The 25,282-nt window shown below is 34.6% G+C and overlaps 1 protein-coding gene across 8 annotated transcripts in view; it reads left to right on the plus strand.

The window, feature by feature from the left end:
• The window catches only part of PPP4R4 (protein phosphatase 4 regulatory subunit 4), a 105,103-nt gene that overhangs the window by 49,442 nt on the left and 30,379 nt on the right, over positions 1-25,282 (plus strand). For 3 of the 8 annotated variants that reach the window (XM_031001973.3, XM_055361374.2, XM_055361371.2), the window contains exons 4-14: positions 6,565-6,712; positions 7,220-7,293; positions 9,635-9,741; positions 10,543-10,650; positions 13,518-13,639; positions 16,620-16,742; positions 17,736-17,905; positions 18,238-18,357; positions 20,584-20,661; positions 21,531-21,614; positions 22,301-22,483. In XM_031001973.3, coding sequence (XP_030857833.1) covers positions 6,565-6,712; positions 7,220-7,293; positions 9,635-9,741; positions 10,543-10,650; positions 13,518-13,639; positions 16,620-16,742; positions 17,736-17,905; positions 18,238-18,357; positions 20,584-20,661; positions 21,531-21,614; positions 22,301-22,483 — 1,317 coding nt within the window. Of the gene's footprint in view, positions 1-3,252; positions 3,357-3,463; positions 6,355-6,564; positions 6,713-7,219; positions 7,294-9,634; positions 9,742-10,542; positions 10,651-13,517; positions 13,640-16,619; positions 16,743-17,735; positions 17,906-18,237; positions 18,358-20,583; positions 20,662-21,530; positions 21,615-22,300; positions 22,484-25,282 lie in introns of those variants that run through there. The other 5 variants (XM_055361372.2, XM_055361373.2, XM_063698152.1 and 2 more) reach the window with 5 other exon arrangements.

Here is a 25,282-nt window from a genome sequence, read left to right on the forward strand (position 1 = left end):
CCTTATTTTGTTGGTGTGACATTACATGTATGAAGAGAAATAATTAGATGAAGGGCAAGATAAGGGGAGATAGGAAAGCAAACATTCCCAGCATTGAGAAGGAAAGAGAAGCATGCAGATTGAATGTAGATTCAAAGAACTGAGAGAAAATCAGTGTGCCTAGAGCATAAAGCAAAAGGAGTTGCCGAGACAGTGAAAAAGCCCAAATTATGCAGATCCTTAGGTGCATTATGCAAGAGAATATTCAAATTATAGTTTTAAATGCTTTGAAATCTCATGCTGACTGTAAAGTCGAAAATGAATCAGAAAAGAGTGATGTAGGATGGAATGGAAGGGATGTAGTGGGTGAGGATCACTTGGAATCTGTTACCCTTACCTGAGCAAACCTTCAAAGTAGCTTGGACTACGGTGGAAGTAGCCTGGTTGGAGAGGTGGATGGATTAAAGAAATAGACAACAAAGCAAAACCAGGACTATATGAGCAATAAAAAACCAATAGTATCAACGATAACTCCTGAAATCCTGGTTTGTAAACCAGGTGGGTAACAGTGGCACACACTAAGATAGGAGACTAGAGAAAGCCCACATTAGGACAAGAGACTGGAGGAGGCCCAGGTGTTACAGGAAATACTGTGAGCTCAATTTTGGACTTGTTACCTTTGAGATACCTTTGAGACATCCGAAGTAGAGTTTGCAGAGAGTTGTATATACGGATGTGATACTCTGAACAGGTCTGCCAATAAAAAAGTAAAATTTATACAGATTACATTTAAAGTCATTGGTGTGGAGGAGATTGTCTACAGAGAAAATGAAGACCAAAAGTGGAGAACTGCTATTGGAAACATAATTTTACACCAAGAAAATAGGGAAGCTTAAGAACTAGAAGTGTAAATTAAGGACATATATCACAAGGGTTTTGGCAAAATATTTAATTTTAGGTTCTTGATTACTTCTAACGTATTGTTAGAAAACAATCAGTTGATCTGTGTGGATGTGGAGATGGTGAACAGGGTATGGTAGAGGGGTATGTGTGCACAGAGAACCTATGCAGGTATATAAATAGAAATGTTGGGGTTAATCTCATTCTAAGATTAAATCAAGAAGGAATAATAACAGGAAAGGGAACTTCCTCTTTCAATAAAGGCAGACTAGGTAACTCTAATCAACTCTCTTGGCAAGGATAATTTTTAAAGCTGAACAAAACATAAAAATCATCTGCATACAGGCCTATGGAAACTAACAGGGTAGTAAAAAATTACCCTTCCAAGATCTAAGAGACCACAAATATCCAGAAAAGTGAGCATGTAATTTGGGGCCTGCTTTGGGCCTGGGGGTATTTGCTGATTCTAGAAGAGGGTCTTGAGGGACTGAGAGCCTAAGTGACTTCTCTGACAGCCTTGCGGAGTCCCTGATAAGCCCCTCTGCAGTAGGAATAACGGCAGTCCTGAATAGACTGTCCTTTGCAGGGGAGGACAGCCCAGCTTCAAATCATCCAGTAGCTGAAATCAGGTTAAGTAAGACTCTACTGCCAGTGCAGTTAGGTGTCTGTACATTGTTAGTCCTGCTCATTGCTGGGTCTCTAGGTCTCTAGCACCTAGCAGCACAGTGCCTTGAACATAACTGAGCATTTGAGTGAGTGTATATAGTCAACAGGAATCACTGAAAGGTAGAGATCCTTATCTTTGACTTCTTTCCAGTTTCCCAGAATACATAGTATGATGCTGGGACTTGAATGAAATTAAAATGATATTATCTTCAGAATTAGATTTTCTTTGGGCTACTTTTGAGAGAGATTAGGATAGAAGGTGAAAGTATTATGACTGACTTGGGAGAAAAAAAGCCCTGTTTCCTCTTTCTTACAGATATTTGCTAGACTTTCCATGGCTGCTTTTTTTTCTAAGAGAACTGTGTATAATTTTTGGAAAAAAAATTGAATTAATTAAATATTGCTATAGTGAATCATTCAGAAGGAATGGTTCTTTATAACTCACATCCATTAACAAGATTATTTCTTTGAAAAGCACATCCTTTCTTTGCAAAGTTTTAATTGCTGCTTATTTACATTTTAAGCCTAAATTATGAAATTCCTGTGATTCTAATTTATTATGTTTAAAAATGACTTAGCAGAGTACTGCAGCTGGAAGGCTCAGTTGCAAAACCATGGTCTTTAAATTGATTTGTTTGTTTTGATGTTCTTATGATTTGCATGGCAGCATATTTTATTGTATATTTACAATAGTCATATGATACTTACTATTGGTATTTCCTTTATGGAAAGAGTTCTTAAGGATATTTTTATGTGTACCTCCTCATGAATCTTGCTAATCACTGAAATACAGACTTAGGAATGGTAAAACATATCTCCCTTTGTTATTTCTGTTTATTGTCTTCACTTCATTTTTCCCTCTCAGATTTTGATTTTCAGTGATCTCATCTAGTCCTTTACACCCTTTATTTTAGTGGTGGAATGTGCCAATCAGGGATAGGGAAAATAATGAGGTATAATCATTAAAGGTATCTTAGAACCTGGCATATTTCAATTATTCATATTTAACCTATTTGAAAGTCTTTTATAAATATCATGATTTTATAATGAAGAGGGCTATTACACTATTATGTTAATTACTAAAACCTCCCACATTTATGATCTTTAATAGCCCAGATATTTTATATGTCCCTGATCTTCAGTATTTTAATATAGAAGTCCCTATTATTTAATTTCAAAATAATCAATGCTATCTCTAAAAATACACAGATATTTTGTAATTTTAGAGTTCCTTTACCTTTTACTAGCACTATTCATGATAAATATATTTTTCAGTTTTATTCAATAAGATTCTTTTCAGAATTTGTGAAACTTAAACACTTGCTCTTTTGGAGTAAGCCAATGATTTATTTAATGCTTTTCTATTGTGTATTTTAAGGAGAAATATCTTCCTGATGGATATAATACAGGCTTGTTGGAGACAGCTATTTCCCTGTCTGCAAGGAGTGTATTATGTTGTCTTACAAAATGCTTTCTTGCACCACTCATGTTAACTAAAGAGCGAATTTAAACACAGACGTGTCTACTGCACTTTCCTTCCTTGAATGGGTACAGTTTTTAAAACTTGGAAATGTACCATTAACTCTTAATGTCTCATTTCATTTTTGAGGAATTCAAGTTGGGATGCCAGCCGTACAATAGTAATGTAAGAGGAATGGTAACTGGCTTAAGGCATGCACTTAAGCAATAGAGGAATTTACTTTTCAGTGTCTTCCAAGGTCCATGAGGATGCACACTTATTTATCCAGAGAGTATGGATCTCACATATGTTTGTCCAGAGGGTGTGACTCTGTGGAGGAGAACACTTACTGGTAAGTATCGAACTCTTATTGTATTATGTTTCAGAAAAATATGTTTAGAAAATCAGTTGATTTTTAGCGGTGATGAAATCTCTTAGTCTGTGCTGGTTTCTTAACAGTGGACAGTCCCAGATGTTGAAGTCAGCACAACAAGAGAAAAACCCAAATCCTGATAAGACTTGAGGATTTTTCGAAAATTAAATGCAAAATAGTTTGGGCAAATGTTGCTGCGGGAGTCAAGACTAAGTAATACAGTAAGAAGATATGAAGTTGGAGAGCTTCTCATGTTCTTCCTTTGTATAAAGTTTGCATACGTACAAAACCCAGGACTTTAATGACTTTAAGAGGGGGCAGAATTGCATCTCTTGGAAGTTAACAGACTCATGTGAACTGGAATGTACATTGTGGCCCTCACAATTGATTTTAATATTTATTTGCAAAGTCCTTTCTGTTTCTAAATAAAAGCTGTGCCTTCTGAAACCTGTAAGTGATGTATACTGGCCACATCAAATCTTTTAAAAGTGTTTTCCAAACCCCAAATTGTTAGTGTGGAAGAAATGTTTCTTTTGGGAACACTAAAACAAAGGGGTATGGGAGGATTGATTTCAGAGACCAGTTGCTGCTTCTGCTTTATACGTTAACATTCTTTCCCTCTTTCTCTCAGCCAAGAACTCTCATGATATGTAATTGACTTTTGGTTGAAAAAACATGTAAAATAATGTTTTTGTGTATGATACAAAAGTTTAGAATAAAACAAAAATCAGCCACTCTAATATGTGGTAGGTTTTCTGGCAATTAACCATAGCACATAGACATTTGCCACAGGAAATGCCACTGCCAGATCTCCCACACCGCCACATGAAGGCTTAGCATTGCTTTAAGTCATGCCTTAATAAATGATGAATGGAAGTGCAGAGTCCATGAGGAAGAATTCAGTGCGTAGGAGTGTTTCGGCATCTGGTAGACAATTGTTTGTTAGAGTTGCCAGTTATTAGCTTGCTGGCCTGTATCAAAGTGCTTTACTATTCTGTTTCTTCTGCTGTAGAAATCCCTATGTTATCCCCTATTGTGATGACTGACAGTGTCCCACTGTGCTGAATCAAGAAGACTGGGTATATAGGTCCAAATCATGGTTATGGAGATGTTAGGGTAGAAGACAGCAGTATGGACATGATAGAAAGAGGATTGAGAATACATTTCTATGTGATCCATTTTTGCTTTGCCTTCTATCTAATTCTGCCAATTCCTAATCTTTAGGACTCACCTCAAAATCTCTTGAAGCCACTTTTTGGGAGATGTGCAAAATGTGTGTGAAGGGAGAGAGCATCAAGAGCAGAAAGCGTAGGTGAGAGGGTAAGAGACATTTAGTCACCCGGCAGCTGCTTACTGAATGCCTGCTGTGTGCTAGGAGGTGGGGATACATGAAGCTTGTGTCCAGTTTTGAAAGATAGGCCATAAACAAATAAACATGTTGTGTATTGCATGATGGTAATGAATAAACTGGTAAAGGTGGGTAGTGAGAACTGGGATAAGGAGGTGACTTTCAGCTCGAAGTAGGGTCATCAGGGAAGGCCTCATTGACAAGGTGGTATTTGAGTAGAGGCTTGAAAGAGGTAGGGGAGCCAGCCATATGGAAATCCAGGAAAAGTGGAACTGAGAACACATACTGTAAGTCATTAAAAGGACTTTGACATTTCCTTTGAGTGAGATGGAAGCCCATTGGAGAGTTTTGAGCAGAAAAGTGACATTATCTGACTTATTTCTTAAAATAATTCCTCAGGCTACAGTATAGAGAATGGATAGTAGAGGAACAGTGATGGAATCAGGGACTGGTTAAAGGTTTTTTGAGTAATTGAGGCTGGAGAAGATGGTGACTTGGACTAGGGTGGCAACAGGAGAGGTGATTAGTGTTCAGATTCTGGATTTGTTTTGAAGGTAGACCCTTCAGGATTTATTGGTCTTTTGACTGTGGGGAGTGAGGGAATGAGAGGAGTTAAGGATGACCCCACAGTTTTTGGGCTGAGCAGCTGGAAGGGCAGAGATGACATTTACTATTTATCAGGATGAGGAAGATTACAGGAAGAGCAGGTTTTAGGGAGAGATCAGTGAAGGTGCGAGCAACTGAGATTCCAACTAGATATCCAAAGGTAATATAGACAGAAGACAGTGGATATACAATAGTAATTATTTAAATGTTCATTTTGCACAAGTTGATAAATCACAAAAGTTCTGTTTAAATGATTTAAATCTTCATGAAGATGTTGCTATAATTCACATTTTATAGATTAGGAAATAAATGCAGAAGGATTAATATTCCTAAGATCACTGATATGAAACTTTATTTTATGACTAAGTTCCAGGTTGTTCTACTGACTTTATTATATTATAAAATAGGCATATAAGGGAAATTTTCATTATTGCCATAATTGAGCAAGTAATACTTCTTGTTGCCTTTACATTACACATGCAAACACACACACTTTCTCTATCTCTCTCTCTCATAGAGAAGTACAGTAATATCTTTGAGGCTTACGTAGAAAGATAGTTTTTTTTGACCCTTTGGTGTGTTGAAAACATACTATAATATAGGCTTTAATTTTGGATATGCATTTTAAAATTCTTTAAATGGTGAATGGAGATGGCTATGAATATAATTAATTTTTAAAAGCATATTCTTAAGAAATTTTCTTTTGAAAACAGTTTACTTCATGGTAATTTGTGTTCTCTTCAGTTGTTTAAAGGGGAAATATTTTGCATACTCTTAAGTGTATTCTTTTTTATAGTAGAATGTATGATGTTTATTTTTTGAAACACAAATACAAATAATGGAAACACATGTGATTGTCTGAGCTTTGACATTGTTCTAGGTAGGATGACAAACTGTCACAATCCAAACAGGAAAACAGAAATTAAAACCTACCTAAAATTTCTACTCTGTTGCTTAAAGGTTTATGTACTGTTTATAATTTTTATTCAATAAAGCGATGGCAAGTTACTTTATCTTATAAAATCCTAAGACACTTAAATTTTATATAGTCTAATGAGTTAAATGATCAGGAGCAGATTAATATAGTTCTCTGAAATAAGTACATATCCTTAAAGGTCATATGTCTTAATTTTGTGGAATATGACTATTTAGTTTCTACAACCTTGGATTTTTAAAAATTATAATTTGTGATCTCTCATCTATGTAAATAGCAAACTCTTTCTGATTATACAGGAAGCCCTGCATGTTGCAGGAGTGGAAATGCAGTTAACGGCTGCGATGTCATTTCTGACCATTCTGCAGGACGAATCAGTGTCAATTCATGCATATACCCACTCATTCCTCCAAGTCATTCTCCTGCATCTGGAGCACAGGGACACAGGTCAGGGGCCCGGCATGCTTAATTATATACTTGTTTATTGTTTTTTTGTGTATGGCCATGATATTATATAAATACTGTTAGCCTGATGAGGATAACTGAGTAAGGCCATGCTGCCTAGGAGTTGAGCAGTGGAATGACTTAAAATAGCTATGGCTGTCTTATAAAACCCACAAAATTTAATATCCTTGAAAGCTGAAGATCCATTAATTCATCTTATGATTTATACTTTCTTGTTACTTTTTTTCCTTTTCTAGCAGTCATGTTTATAGTATTGTACAATAAAAGAGCAAACCTTGGTTTAAAGGTATCTCACCAATACTATTTTTAAAAATATAAAAATTTTCTAGATGTTGACTGAGACAAAATAATAGAGAAACTTTTTAGAATAGTAATGAAAATAATTATTTCCATTTTATCATTAAGTGCTGTTGTAACTATTAATGGCTGAGTTGAAACTGAATTTGAAGTGAGACGTTTAATTTAGTATGTTTTATCTCTGTCAACCAGGTGTCAGCAATGCATGGCTGGAAACTCTTCTGTCTGTTATAGAAGTATTGCCAAAAGAAACCCTACGGCATGAGGTAATACTTTCATGGGGGCAAATACTAATAATTAAGTCACTCTAAGGTTTTTTTTTAAAAGGTTTCTTGTCAAAAATGGTTTTTAAAAAAGAAAGTTGTTTTTTATTTTGAATGTAACATGTGCACATTGGAGGAAATTTGAGAAATATAAAATATAGAAGGAAGAAAAAAGAATTCATAGCTCTGTACTTGTCCACTTTTAAGGTCCTGATGTATTTCCTTTCAGATTTTTTTCCTATATATGGTTGCTGCTTGGCTTGCTATATCAGTGATCATACTGAATTTATATATGGTTGTTTTTCACTTAGCATTACTTTCCTATATTTTTTAAACTCATTTGATAGTAGCTGCAGAATATTTTACTTGTGAAACATTTAAGCCTGTTTTCAGGCTTATATTTTACTATTGAATAGGACATTAATGAACATTTCTGTAGAGCTCTTCCTGTTTTTCAGATAATTTAATTGTAGCTTTCAAACAGGAATTAATGGATCAGAGGGCATTAATATTCTTAAGCTTTTGACTAACAATATGTGAAGATGCTCTTTTCCTAGACTTTTATCAGCAATAGTGTTTCTGTTACATTTAATGGGCCAAAAATGGAATTACATTTTATTGGAATTTTTAAATTATTGTGCTGTTGAATATTTTCTCATATTTATATCAGTTTCTCTTTATTCCTTTGCAATTGTTTGATCCTATCCTTTAATCACTATTTATATGTGCTATTTACCTATTATGGTTGCCAATTCTTTGTTATATTTACAAATATTATTCCCAACATGTTGTTTGCCTATTAATTTTCAACATTGAACAGCATACTCTTCTCTAAAGACTTTAAATAAATTACAATGACAGAAGAAGAAAAATGGAAAGAAAAGTATCCACTAATGAAAAGATTTTGTATTCTTTGAACATTATTCCTATATACATTTCTTTCCAAATATGTCATGATTGAAAAAAAGAGTCATCAGCCAATGAAATGTCCTCTACTGACTTCATTAAGTGTCTTTGTCCTTTCTTTGTCTTCATACAGTTTATGGTCCTATCACAATGCTTAAATACTGGCTTGAAAATGGGAAGATTTTCTAGTTATAAGGATGTTTGCATACTTGATGCCAAACATCTAGATGATTATGCATATTTAAGTGCTGAATGTAATATAGACATGTGATTTTTATATTTTTTTGAAAAGCAATATGCTGTATAATGCAATTTTTACTCTAGAATACCATATTATTTAACATGTGGTTTCAAAGATTTTAGATATGTAATTTATTCTAAACTTTTCACTTCTAAATTATCAATGCATATTCAGTAATTCCAGCTACTTTGAGAGGAAACAAGCCAGTTGACTATAGAGTCATAGAATTTTAGAAATTAAAGAGATCTTAGTAGGACATATTCTCGTTTCCATTTTAAATAGATGAGAAACTGGAGACTAGAAATAGCGAGATTATGGGCTGGGCACGGTGGCTGACGCCTGTAATCCCAGCCCTGTGGGAGGCTGAGGCGGGCGGATCATGAGGTCAGGAGATTGAGACCGTCCTGGCTAACACGGTGAAACCCCGTCTCTACTAAAAATACAAAAAATTAGCTGGGCGTGGTGGCGGGCGCCTGTAGTCCCAGCTACTCGGGAGGCTGAGGCAAGAGAATGGCGTGAACCCGGGAGGTGGAGCTTGCAGTGAGCCGAGATCGCGCCACTGCACTCCAGCCTGGGCGACAGAGCGAGACTCCGTCTCAAAAAAAAAAAAAAAGAGAAATAGCGAGATTATTTGGACAAACTAAAGAACTGGGACTAGAATCAGAGTCTGATCTTCATAGTGTTTTATGGTCTGTCAGGCTGTTGTAGTATTTGAGTGTCCAGTATATACATAATGCAATATCAGACTTGGCTTATTGTACTCAAATGACAGAATTATTTAATAGGATTTATTTGAAGCTATAATGTTTTTCATCCCATTAGGATACATATAAAAATTAATCTGTATGGAATAAAAATACATTTCAAGGTATTTAGTCATTATTTGCTTTTTTCTTTTTAAAATATGTATTTCCAAATTCTACTTTTATCTGTGCATACAGAGCATTGTAAAATCACCATAAACTTTACTTCAGTTTTTTTCCTAATTGTTTTAATTGCATAATTTGTAATTATCTTTACCTTAATAACTCAGAAGACAAATAAGATAATCCAAGTTATTGAGTCATGAACCTCAAATCGTAATTCAGGTTCTTTAAAAACATTTAGAACTTTAAAATACTCTGAAGGAAATAGCTGACATGAGTGGCATGAATGTATAAAATTTTGTGAATTTTTTTCTCTAAATTTTCTCTTTAGATTTTGAATCCACTTGTTTCCAAGGCACAACTTTCCCAAACAGTCCAGTCTCGTTTAGTTAGTTGTAAAATTTTAGGAAAATTGACCAACAAATTTGATGCCCACACGTGAGTATTTGTATGTAATTTTCGGTCTACTTTATTACATTGATTTAAAATGTATAATGACTGTGTAACAATATATTTGTATTATTTCATACTGCATACAAATTTAGTTATCTTAACTATTTTAACTTCATGGAATTCTCATGACGAATTTACTTATTCAGATGCCTTTCTTTTCAATCTCATAACTTTTCAGAATTGGTAAGGTTAACTTTTCTCCTACTTCCTATCTTAATCTTCCCTATCTCATACCAAATATAGTTTTGAGGATAAAATAGCGTTATCTTATTGACTTTCAAAATTGGCAGCCGCATAAAGATAGAATTGCTGCTTTTTTACACTGTTGTTATGAATTTGTTATTTTGAATAATTTAACTTATTGTGAGGTTTTATGGAGCATGTTTATAATTCATGTGCTACTTCTTGCCTGCTTATTAAATACCAAATGAAAAGAATGGAATGTTTTGTAATTATGATACAAGAGTAAAGCTGAAGAATATTTTGGTTGATGGTTGCTAGACTCAGATATTCTACTGCTACAGCCTTTTATCTTAGCTATAGACATTTCAACTGCCAATCCAAAATTTACCATTATTTTAAAAAGACTGTGTGATATACATAATTTACAAGTAGCTAATAACATCCAAATTTAATAACATGTAAAATACCTTGTAAACTATTATTTTTTTCTATTAAAGTACATTTGTTATTATTAAGGTGAGTTAAGATTTTAATGATATTTGTTTGGGAATATTATTCTGAAACACTCATTCATTTGCATGTTTCTTTTCTCCCCACCTTCAGCATTAAGCGAGAAATACTTCCTCTGGTAAAATCACTCTGTCAAGATGTAGAATATGAAGTTCGATCTTGTATGTGTCGGCAATTAGAAAATATAGCCCAGGGCATTGGGTAGGTATACTTTGAATTCCTTATGCCATTTCCATGAAAACATGCCATTGAAAGGCTGTATTTGATCTTTAAAAATGATCATAACAAGTACCTCCTCTATGTCTGGATTAAAAGAGATAAAGAGGAATGTGCTTAGCATGGTGGTAGGCATTTGATTAATGTTAATTTCTTTTTTTCTCACCTTAGTTGCTTAGTTATCATTCCAGACACCTAGATTCAGGAAAGAAAAGATAGCCCAATATAAACCATACTTGGAATATGTTTGACTGGCTATTCTTTGACTATATTATTGGGTCATTTCAGATGGGATTGCAGTTGTCCCTCCATATCCTTGGGAACTTGGTTCCAGGACCTCTTTTGGATACCAAAATCTGAGGATGCTCAAGTCTCTGATATAAAAGAGTGTAGTATTTCCATATGACTTGCTTATATCCTTCCACATGTTTAAAATCATCTCTAGATGCTAATAGTACCTAATACAATATAAATGCTATGTAAATAGTTAGGCTGTATTGTTCAGGAAATAATGACAAGAAAAAAGTCTGTACATGTTCAGTAAAGAAGAATTTTTTTTCTGAATATTTTCTATTCATGGTTGGTTAAATCCACAGATGTGGAACCTGCAGATGTTGAGGGCCCACTACACTCTAATGGAAGCCTTTCTATAGCTCCTGTGCAACTTCAGGCTTCCAATGTTTGTTTTGTTGCTCTCCTTGTTCTTTTTTTTTTTTGAGAGGGAGTCTCACTCTGTCACCCAGGCTGGAGTGCAGTGGCGCGATCTTGGCTCACGGCAAGCTCCGCCTCCCAGGTTCATGCCATTCTCCTGCCTCAGCCTCCCAAGTAGCTGGGACTACAGGTGCCCACCACCACGCCAGGCTAATTTTTTGTATTTTTAGTAGAGACGGGGTTTCACCGTGTTAGCCAGGATGGTCTCGATCTCCTGCCCTCGTGATCCGCCTGCCTCGGCCTCCCAAAGTGCTGGGATTACAGGTGTGAGCCACCGCACCCAGCTGTTGCTCTCCTTGTTCTATGGGTGCCTGAAGCTCCAGGAGAGGCATAGCAGCCAATCTCTTCACCCATAAGAACTGATCTCATTTCAGTCTTAGAAGTGTGATATTAAAGGGAGTCTTACCTAAAAACCATCTTGGGAAATCTTTTCTTTTAAAAACAAGATTCAAAATTGGTACAAAAATCATTGGAACCTCTCATTTTTAGCAGAAGTTGCACTGATTTCATCTGGTTCTTTGTTGCACAAGCTAGGACAATCAGATTGTGGTCATTTGTACGTTTGTTAATTTTTTAAAAATCTGGGCCAATATTTAAGGCTCTGAAAAGGCTTTTGAATGTCACACAGGGTATGGTAGAATGTCACACAGGGTATGGTGGAATGTCACACAGGGTATGGTAGTGTACTCTGTCCTGTGTCCACTGTTGCTAAATAGTATTTAAGTGTTGTGTTGGAAGTTTAACACAATTAATGAAAGAGTTATCTGTTATGATTATTTTCATTTTTAATGCCCAGAGATAATTAAGTTGAATTTGCATCACTGTCACGTTTTTGAAAAAAAGAGAACTCTGTTTAAAGATTGAATGGAAATAACTTTTACTATAGAGATGAAATTATTTTTCTTAAACTATTTTCTTTCATTGTTAATAAATTCAAGGATTTCAGTAGGTATACAAATATATTCTGAGCAAAATTTATATGAAATAAATTTTTATGAACTTTGGATATGTTCTGTCACATGTTACTCTTCTACCTCCTCTGTCTATATCCTATATTTGCCGAATGTTTGTGAAGTACTGGTAATGTTAACATCTCTATCTGTATGATCTAGATCAATCTCTTAGAAAAACATGTTTTTTTGTGGCTCTTCAATTGCTTAAGTCCTTGTCATTGTGGTATGCTGCCTAATATGGTAGCCCCTAGTCACATGTGGCTATTTTAGTTTGAAATAAGGAAAATTAAAGAAAATTAGAGCTTTAGTTCCTCATTCATAATAAACTTATTTTAAAAAATGCTCAATAGTACCCTACTGAAGAGTACAAATGATAAACATTTCCATCATTGGAGAAAGTTCTACTTGACAGCATTATCTTAGAGTCTTTGAGATTTGCCCTGAAATTTTTAAAAGTTTTCTACAACTCTTAATAACTTTCTTGGACTCTATCAACATCTTATGTCAATTATAATTGATGCTATTTTCCATCTTGTACCCAAGAAAGCTAACCACATCACAAGGCTCTCCTTGATCAGAGTGTTTGTCATTACAGTGACACCTTATCATGAGGAATAAGCAAAAACAAAATGTTGAATACAAACTATTTGTGATTGTATTATAAATATTGTATACTCCCTAAAAGTATTTATATTATGTTTCATTCTGCTAGATAGGACACCTAGTATATCATCATCTATATAGAAATTAGTTACCGTAATTTCATGTATTAGGTGAATGGGAAATAATTTATACCCTGAAATCTAGATAGAAATATATTATTTAGGTTTCTGCAGTTACTACTGATAAGTTTTTCTAATTAGTCCAGATTTTTGCTGAAGTTGCTTAAAATGGAAAACTATATTATAATTTATAAAGTTTAATATAAACTTAGTTATTAAGATTTCTGTAGGTAACAATATTATGCTGGAGGAAGTGGGATTGATTGATCATTATGAAATTACTATTAATGTTTCTTATATGTATGGTGTGCTTTCCCAATAAGACTGAAAGCTTCTGGAGAGCAGGAACAGTATCATTATGAGTTTTCATATTTTCTGCAGCAACTAGCCCAGTCACTGGTTTTTAGTAAGTTCTTGCTACACATTTATTGATTTGATTTATTTTCTTCTATTGCTTATTGTGCAGGACAGAACTTACAAAAAGTGTGGTGCTCCCTGAATTAATAGAACTTTCTAGGGATGAAGGCAGCAGTGTACGACTTGCAGCTTTTGAAACTTTGGTTAATCTGCTTGATATATTTGATACAGGTAAATCATGTGGCTACATCTTTGCTTCTGAAAACAGTGTTTTTCTACATGTTTTATGTCACTAATAAGGAATAAAAGTAGATTTAGAATTTCCTATGTTAAGCCTCCCTTCCTCTCCCTCTTTTTATGATTCATTCTGTTTTGGTGTCTTCTTGGCTTTCACTTTTACCCTCATGGTGTTGTAGTCCATTTTGTGTTGCTGTAACAGAATACCTGAGACCAGGTAATTTATAAAGGAATTTATTTTGGCCCACATTTCTAGAGTCTGGGAAGTTCAAGATCAGGCAGCCCCATCTGACCTGTTTCTGATGAGGGCCTCATGCCGCCTCGTAATCTGGCAGAGAAGTGGAAGGTGAAGCAGGCCTGCAAAAGGGAGAGGGAACAAAAGAAGCTGACTTTGTAACAACCTGCTCTCCAGAGAACTAACCCAGTCCCACGAGAGCTAACCCAGTCACTTGTGAAGGAGATCTCAATACCACAGGAACTTCACCAGTCAACCCACGAGGGCGGAGCCAGTGGGTGGACCCATGCGGCCCCACCTCTTAAAGATTTCACCTTCCAGTATTGCTGCCCTGGGGCCAAGCCTCGACAGGCATTTTGATGGAGACAAACCATATTAAAACCAGTACCCTATGGCATACAGTGTTGCTACATATTCCAACTCTCTTTTCTCCCATCAAAACTTAACTGACTTGTGTGTGTATAGGGCTAAGAATTTGACTTTAACTTTTTCACCTAATTGACATTAAAACAGATCCTGAGACATTGTCTACATGAGTTTCCTCTCCTTAATAATATTTTAATGCTAGAGATCTCATGGCCATTGGGGGAGAAATTTGGGATGGGGTATTTGAGTGGGAGAGGGTAAAGAGATATTCCTTAGTGTTATGTAAATCATGTCACAAAGACAGTTAACTGCTCTACTGAATGTATGGCTAGACTCTTGACTAATGCTGGATATTAGTTATCAGTAAACATTAACTATTTTGATAAAGAGAAATTTGGAGGAGTAAATGTCAAGTACTTAGGTACAGAATTCAATCGTATAATTATAGTATTACATTTACTTGGATTACCAACATTTTATCTGAACTCTAGGAAGCCTCTTAAAGATTATTGCAATATGGACAATAATTGTGTTTGGAAATTCCAGAACAGTCATTTAGACAATATGACAAACCAGAGGAGTAAAAACTGCAGTACATGATAAGTGAATGAATAAATCTTTTTTCCTCTAATAATGGGGCATCCCCAGGCTCCAAACTAGAACCTTGCCATCATCTTTGATCTTTTCACTTTTACTGCCCACACCCATTTATCACAGAGCTGGGCCTAACCTGTGTTTGTGGCTTTATTTCCTGCCATTCTTTCCCACTCCTCTTGTGTCTGATGCTCCAGTCCCACTTCCTTAGCATACCAGATTCTTTCACACCTCTAGTCTTCTCTCATACTTTTTCTTTCTCTATTGTTTCCTTCCCTCTATTTTTCTCCTAGCCAATTCCTTCTGCTTTTTTTTTTTATTATTATAGTTTAAGTTCTAGGGTACATGGGCACAACGTGCAGGTTTGTTACATATGTATACATGTGCCATGTTGGTGTGCTGCACCCATTAACTCGTCATTTACATTAGGTATATCTCCTAATGCTATCCCTCCCCTCTCCCCCAACCCCACGACAGGCCCCGGTGTGTGATGTTCCCCTCCCTTTGTCCAAGTGTTCTCATTGTTCAATTCCCACCTATGAGTGAGAACATGCGGTGTTTGGTTTTTTGTCCTTGCAGTAGTTTGCTGAGAATGATCCTTCTGCTTCTTTAGTTCCCAGTTTAAATACAGTTTCCTCCCTGACATCTTTCTAAATCCTTTACACCAGGGGTTGGCAAACTATGGCCCTTAGACCAAATCTGGCCCGCTGCCTGTTTCTGTGAATAAAGTTTATGGGACAGAGCCACACTTATTTGTTCACATATTGTCTGTGGCTGTTTTTGTGATGCAAGAACAGAGCTGAGTAGTTGAGACAGAGCCTGCAAAGCCTAGAATATTTACAAAAAATGTTTATAGATCCCTGCTTTATACCAGCTATTAAGACAGTGATCACATTGTCTTATATTTTTTGTGTTTGGCTTTTTTGCTGGTTTACATTTCTCAAAATCAGAGACCATTTATTATTCATATTTCTACTTCTACTTAGTTATCAGGCTGTTCTGTAAGAAATACAGTGTGTTGAATGAATGTCATTTAACAAAAATAGTAGATATGGCACCGAAATGTAATGATAATAGTAATAATAATACTCATAAGCCTGTTACAGCATTTTATTTAGTATTTCTAGACAATAAAGAAGTGATTCATTTCTGAAATTTAAGAAAACTGTGAGAAATTTGGAGAGCATTTAGAATTGAGACTTAAAAATCACCAGTATGTCAGATACTTGTGACCTAAGCAGATGTACTCAAATAATTGATTAATTTTTTAAAGAAGAGCCATCTAAGAAGTAAAAGTGATGAAATTCAATACATAGAACATATTATAAGCTAATGTAATTTTAGTAAAAAATGAAATGATAAAATGGGCTTAAGCTGTAGCATGGTATGAGATGTGTGTAAAAGAGAATAAGAAAAGTTTCCTTTGCTTACTATTTATCTATTTATGTTAATAGTGTTAGAATTCTTTTAGTTATTCAGACTCAAATCCTCAATCATCTTAGCTTTTTAATTCATAATCACTCTTTATATTCTGTTCCCAATGGCCTGCAGTATGAAGTCCAAACCCCTTAACCTGACATTAAAGTTTTTGATCATTTCAAGCCTCCTCTTACCCCTTTTCCACCACCCACCTCCATCATTGTTGCTTTCAGGTATTTTCTATTACTATGAGGCTAACATAGTAATTTTTCTTTCTGGAATTTGTGTGTGTATTAGTTTCCACATGTGTAATGTGGATGACTGAATTTAAAGTATGTATTATTTTGTTTTGTTTTCCAGATGACAGAAGTCAAACTATACTTCCCTTAGTGAAATCATTTTGTGAAAAATCTTTCAAAGCAGATGAATCAATTCTTATTTCTTTATCTTTCCATTTAGGAAAACTATGTCATGGACTATATGGTATGATATATCCTAAGAATTTTGAGACTGTAGATAATTTTTCCCTTGTTTTTCTACCTCAGTCATTAAACTTTGGCTCTTCAGTTAATTGTAAAGCCTAACTCTTAAGTATATAAAAATCTTGTGAGATCTTAGAATTGTGATAGCATCATTTAGAGCACATTTAGGAATGACTTTTTCACCAATAGAACCTATTTGAAAGAACAGTGACAGAATAAAGTAAGCATAGCTCTTTAAATCTCTGAATATTTTATACTTATGTATTATTTGGTATGTGATAATAGAAGCTCAGGCTTATTAACTATTTGTATGTAGTAAGTATACACTTATTAACCATTTATTGAATAATTTATTATATCGTTAGAGAAGTTCAGCTTGGGATGTGGAATAATGCCATAACTCTTGGCATTTTGAACACATAGTTCTTAGCTTTCTGTATCAATGTGAGATAGACTGTTTAATAGTGAACTCGTAACAATATATTATGAGTTTCTAGCTCCTTGAGATAGTTAATGAAGTGGAACCATTCCATTGATTAAAAATATTTTGAATTTGTTTGCTGTCTTTCAGATTCGATTTTTAAGTTCCTTCCCTGCAGAGACACATACACACATGCATGTGTCTTTTCTGTCAGCAATTTTAGAACATTTACTATAATAGCAGATGTATAAATAGCCACAATGTTACTATTAGTGACTTTTTAGTGGCCTACAATATGATACGTGCTGCAGCAATTAATGCAGATATAGTTCCTGCGTTATGTAAGTTATACTTTTGAAATGAAAATATTACTGGTATTAACATGAGGTAAAATAATGTGATCTGTTAGATTCCTAACAGATACTCTTTTCATGTTCCTTTTATTTATAAACTATCTGTAACCATTTATTTAAGTATTTGGCTCCAATTATATTTTTATTGTACTTTGATTTTCCCTTTTTAAATTTTGTTTTCAATTGAAATGTTGAGCATAGGTTTTTATATTTGTTTTAGGAATTTTCACTCCAGATCAGCACTTGAGATTTTTGGAATTTTATAAGAAACTTTGTACATTGGGTTTGCAACAAGAAAATGGACACAATGAAAACCAGATTCCACCCCAAATCCTAGAGCAGGAGAAGAAATATATTTCAGTACGGAAGAACTGTGCTTATAACTTTCCGGTAATAAATATGTATTTATATTTACTGAGGATTTTTATTATAACTTTAAAATATGTGCATAGATGGCATTCAAAATATTGCCATATTTGACACTTGCTGCTTAGCATTATATCTAGCATACATAGTATGTGCAGAGTAAATATTTGTGAAATTTATATCTCTATGTATAAATCAGAATAATAGACACATATATGGATCTTCCAAATATGATTTTTAGTTAAATTACAATTCAGAGAATATGATTTCAATTTAAGTGAAACGATTATAATATTAGGTATTGATGCATGTTTTTCTTTCCTTCCCACTCATCTCCTCCCTTCCACCTCCACCAGGCCATGATTGTTTTTGTTGATCCTAAAAACTTCCACATGGAACTCTATTCTACATTCTTCTGCCTTTGCCATGACCCTGAAGTACCAGTCAGATACACTATTGCTATTTGCTTTTATGAAGTAAGTCTGAAGACTTGATATCACTTTACGTTTGTTGTTAATTCTACCTATGTATACTAGATGATTTTGGGCTTATAGATTATAAGATAAAGACTGGATATCTCTGTCATGTTCTAGTCTTAAATCTTGTTTAAAAATTTCCATAATTTTCTTCTTTTTTAGTATGTTTACTGAATCATTTCCATAAATACATTATATTTGTGTATTCTTTTATTAACCTATTCATTCAGCATATCTATACCAAGTGTTTAAACCAGACATTGTGGTAGATATGGGTGATGCAGATTTTAAAGTAAAATCAGTTTTTATATGCTTTATAATATTTACAGTTAACTTTGCACCTAAACTTAAGCACTTGAGAACCAATAGAAAATTGAGACACATTAATTATTTTTACTACAAATGGATGGTGTTTCGTGACCATGGCTTTTAGATTCTGCTATTATGACTATAAAGTAAGAGCAAAAGTAAATTGAAACTTTTATGATGAATTTAACTTTTTAACCCTTGAAGTTGAAATTTGGGGCATGTTTCTTGAATGACAGCAAGAAGTGCACGTATGCCGTGGTTGCAATAAATACGGATAAGCTATAACTTTCAACTTCAAAACTGACACATAAAAGCCTCTGGATAAGTGGTACAAGTTCTTATTCTCAGTGAGAATATTTCACCCCTTCCTTGCACTGTGTTCCTATGTCAGAGCACTTTGATGATCTGCATGTGTGCAGGATATCCATCCATAGCATCATTATTAATGTTGCTTAGATTTTTTTTTGGCTATTGGGTGATAGTTTTGCTTTTTTAAAAGAACACTTTTTCTGGTATGAAAATATATATGCATTATACAAAATCCTGGACATCTTCTCTTTAAATTAATTTCAGTGCTGCACAATTATATCATCTTTGTAAAACACACCTTTAGAACTCTGCTTTTGGAGGAGCGGGGATAGGACAGAAAGCACTGGCCAGCTGAGCAGAATATTCACCTCCAAGATGCATTAAATGGTCATTTAGGCTTGGTTACCATGTCCACATGTACTTGTTAGATCAGTGGTCTCCAGAGAGGGTTGTACAAGTTTGGAGTCTGAGAATGCAGTATTTATGCAATTTTAGACTTTCTATTTTTTTCTCATCAGTTTAATATTTAATTTTATTTATGTTTTATAGTAGACATAACATAGCACCATATAATTAAACATGTGGAAATGTACATGTGTATACAAATACGTTTCATTGGTGGAAGTGAGTTTGATAATCATTGATCTGTATTTGCTGGGTGGCTAGTTTCCATATTCTACCACAATCATACCATGTAGGTAGGGTAAGAATGATGTGCCTCTCCATAAAATGAGGGGCTAGTGTAAGTTTTTTTTTTTTTTTAAAGTAATGAAAATCCACTGGTGGATTTAAATTTTTCTAACAGTGTTAATGCTAGAGTCCGATAATTGCTTTTGTATTCTTTGTTCTCATTTTTCAGAATAATAACACTTTGGAAATATTTTCGACAAGTCAAAAACAACCCTGTTAGAGCAAAGAATTTTAAAACACTTTCTTTATCCAGGGACCATTTTTTTTTTCAAATAAAACTTTATTCAAGCCCAGTGTGTTTTAGAAAGAATAAGGTGAAGTAGAAACTGGTAAATTCACCATTGTGGGCTCCGAGTTTATAAGGAGGAGACAAAAAAACTACTGTCTGCAAGGGGAACTGTATTATTCTGGACTCTCCCAACTCCTCTCATGCTGGTTAAAGTCTTTGATGGGGAAAAGTAAAGTTGGTTTGCTTTCTTAGGAGTTATAACTACCCCGACATCACTGTAGGCCTTCAGTAGAAGTTACCCTTTGGGAAGTTCTGAACTGGTATGAACACTTGTATGCCTAGGATATCCTTTAAGACCCTGTTGGCTCCTCTAAGACTTTAAAATGTGAACTAGAGGCCCCTGTGGGCTTGTTATTGCTGTTGATGTGAAAGTAATGACTCTGGTAAATCCCATTCTTTTGTATTTCCTCACCCCATGTGTGTCTGCACATTCCAGCATGTCATGAGGCAGACTAGAAAGCTGGTTATTTGTGCCACTAATTTTTATAGAATCTAATTTTATATTTGTGTTATAACATGGCTTTATTTTAGAAGAAATATATAACAAGGATGTATTTTTAAAAATTATTATTGTAACCTGTATCTGTCTAGTACTCTCAAATCTGAGAGACTTTATTGCTATATTTTAGGTATCTAAGCTTCTGAATTCTGGAGTATATTTAATACATAAAGAACTAATAACATTATTACAAGATGAATCACTGGAGGTAATATTTTCTTCCTCTTTGATTTTTAATTCTTTTATGTTTGGTCCAAATATACCAATGCCTTTTCTCCCCTTCTTCTTGGAATTGTGTCAACTCTTTCAGCTGACTAGCCCCAGAAGCTTCAAATTGTTGTACCACTATATCATAAACAGGATATTGGGAAGATAGTTTAAAAAATTAGGTTTTAAAATATATTCAGTTTTAAAACTTAGTATATGTATATTTGTTTATTAAGAATAATTTAGGAAGTGCCAAAAAACAGACAAAAGAATGCCTTTAATTTCAATTACTGTTACTATTTGTTTTCTTTTTCTTTTTTATATGAATATTCTTTTCTGTATAAAGGTTTTTATTTTACTCAATTGTAATCATATATCACATTTTATAACTTTTTTCTCTTGCCATTGTGTAGTATTTTACCACTTAATATGTACTTATGAAGACTTTGAAATACTTTATTTTGATGCTATATTTAGATATTCCTTTCACCTAAATGACTGTTAGTTTGCCAAAGCGCAGCTCATGAATATTTTGATATCACTGAGAATATATCCAATTTAAACAACGTGTCAAAAGTTTGGAGGCAGTTTTTGAACATGTTAGTTTTGTAGAAGTAGCTGTCTCAGATTTAGACTATTTGAACAATGTCAAGAGGCAGGTACACTAATCTCTTTTCGAAGGTTGGCCAAGGCAGTTGATCATGTTTCTAAGACTTTTCAGGAAGAAGATGGCAGAGTAAGAAAATACAAATCCTCAAAATGTTGTTTGGGAAAAAAAAACCACTGCTACTATATAGAAATTGACATGTAGAATTAATCTAGAAAAAACATAGTAATCACTATAACAGTAATCAATATCTCTGTTAAAAGGTACTAGATGCTCTTATAGATCATCTTCCAGAAATCTTGGAACTTATGTCTACTGGTGGAGAAAGCAGTGTTCAAGAAAATAAGGTAAACTTCATCTTTCACAAACATTCTGAGCTGTGTAAATATTATCCTACTCTACAGGGTGTTTTGAGGCATCAATGAAAGAATGTTTGGAAAACATGTAAAATAGTGCATGCCACATAGCAGGTGGTCGGTAAAAGCCTATTAGAGTTTGAACAGCTTGAATTTCCTCTATCTTTCTTACATTAATAATTTTAAATTACCATGATTGTTGTCTATTGTCTTTGGAGTTTATGTTCATATTTTCATTTTTCATTAGCATTAATGATTATTCCAAGAATAGCAAATACAACAAAAGGGTAGAAATTTATTCTTTATTATTATTTTTTAAGCCTCTGTGTAACCTAAGAAAAGGGTAGGATTTAGGAGGTCAAAGCTTGTTGACAGTAATAATATGTAATACATTTTACTGTAGTTGGAAGAGTTGCTATGATAATCTGACAGGAAGAAGAATGAGTTGTAGTTTTTATTTCAAAATTTGGTTCCCAGGAATCATACTTTTTACTTAATGTTTTCTTTTAAAAGTGTTTGATTTAACCAGATAATTATCTCCTTGTGACAACTAAGATGTCTCCTAAACTCTGAAATGAGAAGGAGTATTCTCTTCCCCAATGTGTTATAAGACTGAGTAATTTTACCGAGTGCTGCAATTTATTTAAATTGATTTTTTGATGCGTTTTATTTTTCAGTTATCTTCTCTGCCTGACTTGATTCCAGCACTCACAGCTGCTGAACAGCGAGCTGCAGCCTCTTTAAAATGGAGAACTCATGAGAAGCTACTTCAGAAATATGCCTGCCTGCCACATGTCATATCAAGCGATCAGATTTATTACCGTTTCTTACAAAGAATGTTCACAATCATGATGACAAATGTGAGCTCAGTACCTTTCATCTTATTCTTTTGAACTCATGGTTGGTTCTGGAATTACCAAAACTCTTCATATTTGCAAAATAGTAGAACAAACTCAGTTCATTCCATTCTACCTAGGAGGATGTCAGCTTCGTAGGTCCAGAGGAGGGGATTCAGGTTTCCCTTTGCTTCCCCACTAGGTCTCCCTCTGAGAATCTTCTCTCTAGCTGGAGAGAGGAATGACTAGGTGGCACTTTCACCTACCCTTTGTTTATATACTGCCAAGAACAGAGTAGACTCACTTCAAACTTGAAATAGTTCTTCTTAAGAGGAAGGTTGACAGGACTCAGTGACCTTGACTGCAAAGGACCTTCTGTTCTGATGTGCACCTCTGATGCATCCACAACCTTAATGTTTGACCCCAGCTATGCTGTTTTGCCAAGGCACCCCTTAAGCTTCCTACTATAAGTTTGGTTACTTTTAGAGTGTGGCAATGGAACAGAGAAAGCTTATACAAATACATGGATGCCCTACTATTGATAACCTTATAATTAGTGTTAAAAGAAAAAGACTCCTCCCTCAAAACAAGGTGGCACTCAAGCCTCCCCACAAAGTTAATTGTCTACTTTTTTCACAGAAATTTCCAAGGGGATTATTTAACTCGTAATTCACTGTACATTTAACATGACATCCTATTGCAATTTTTTGAAATATAGAAACATTCCATGGCTCTGTGATCTGGGCACAGAAGGCTTGGGACAAGCCCAACTGGTCAGGCCTGCCTCTGGGGCAGATGCTGAGTTGGGGTAGTGCAAGCTGGGTGAGCCCCACACTCATCTGCTGGGCTGAAAACCCTGGGCTGCATGTGCCTACCTGGTTGTATACCAGTTGTACCACTGCCCTGCCCAGGGATCTCCCATCTTTGACCCACTGCACTGCCAGACTACCAGCAGACATACCTTGCAAGCTCCTCTGAGCTGGAATCAATCCTACTGAAACTATTCAAAAAAATTGAGGAGGAAGTGTTCCTGTTTAACTCATTCTACAAAGCCACCATCACCCTGATACCAAAATCTGGCAACGACACAACAAGAAAAGAAAACTGCAAGTCAGTATTCCCGACAAACATCGACATAAAAATCCTCAAGAAAATACTAGCAAACCAAATCCAGTAGCACATCAAAAAGTTAATTCACCACAATCAAGTGGGCTTCATTCCTGCAATGTGAGGTTAGTTCAACATAAGTGAATCAATAAATGTTATTTGCCACATAAACAGGATTAAAAGCAAAAATTATATGATCATCTCAATAGATGCAGAAAAGGCTTTTGATAAAGTCCAGTGTCTCTTTGTGTTAAAAACCCTCAGCAAACTAGGCATTGAAGGAACATACCTCAAAATAATAATAGCTGTCTATGACAAACCCACTGCCAACATCATACTGATTGGGCAAAAGCTGGAAGCCATCCCCTTGAGAATTGGAACAAGACAAGGATGCCCACTCATACCACTCCTATTAAACATAGTACTGGAAGTCCTAGGCAGAGCAATCAGGCAAAAGAAAGAAATTAAAGGCATCCAAATAGGAAAAGAGGAAGTCTAATGATCTCTCTTTGCTGATGATATGATTCTATACCTAGAAAACCCTGAGGATCTTGTCAAAAGGCTCCTAGACCTGATAAACCACTGCAGTAAAGTTTCAGGTTGCAAAACCAGTGTACAAAAATCAGTAGCATTTCTGTACACCAATAATGTTCAAGCTGAGAGCCAAATCAAGAATGCAATCCCAATTTTAATAGCCACAAAAAAATATCCAGTAACACATCTAACCAAGGAGGCGAAAGAGCTCTGCAAGGGGAACTATAAAACACTGCTGAAAGAAATCATAGATGACATAAACAAATGGAAAAACATTCTTTACTCATGGATTAGAAGAATTAATATTGTTAAAATGACCATATTGCCCAAAGCAATCTACAGATTCAACACATTCCTATCAAACTACCAATGTCATTTTTCACAGAATTAAAAAAATTATTTTAAAATTACTCTTGAATAGCCAGTGCAATCTTCAGCTGCTATTTCAGCCCTCTGTTTACCCAGTTTCCTATCAGCCTTTTACCTGTTAGTTGTAGAATCCATTGATGATCCTTGCTTGAATTGGTGATTTCATTATAACTTGCAAAATAATTTTAAAATTCCATCATTTATGCATTTTTAATGGTGGCATTCTGTGAAGAAGTGCATTCCTTTGTCCACTTTGGTTATTTGATTACCTTGAGCTACGTTTACTAATGTAAAGACAGGATGAATTCTTAATTTTTTCCCTTGAATTATCAATTTTCAGAGCTAGGAGGTGGCGTAGTAGCTATTTTTAATGGTGACAAGTGCACTTTGTTTTTAATGTTGACTCTCTTTTAGATAAAATAATGTTATTGCAGTTATTATTTTTTGTGCACAAATTGTTACAACTTCTTTAAGCTGGCTTTTACGTGCTTTTGACTTGATTACATTTATCTTTGACTTCTGGCCCAAAAGAATACCTTATGCCATAAACTATAATATATATTTTATATGAGGTACAAAATATACATATTTTCATATGACTATTATATAGGTATTTGAAATTCTATCAGTATATATAAAATGAAAGAAAAGAATAATATGCTTTTATTTAGTTCACCATTTATGAAAAATTCATTTTCCTTAAGTCTAGTCATGTTTCTGCTAATATATATTTTTTAAATTTTCTTTTCTAAATCATAGGAAATACCCTCTTTTTACATTGAACAGATTAAAAACCCCACTCAAATTGTACCC

The sequence above is a fragment of the Gorilla gorilla genome, chromosome 15, assembly GCF_029281585.2.
Source record: "Gorilla gorilla gorilla isolate KB3781 chromosome 15, NHGRI_mGorGor1-v2.1_pri, whole genome shotgun sequence".
NCBI lineage: Eukaryota > Metazoa > Chordata > Mammalia > Primates > Hominidae > Gorilla > Gorilla gorilla.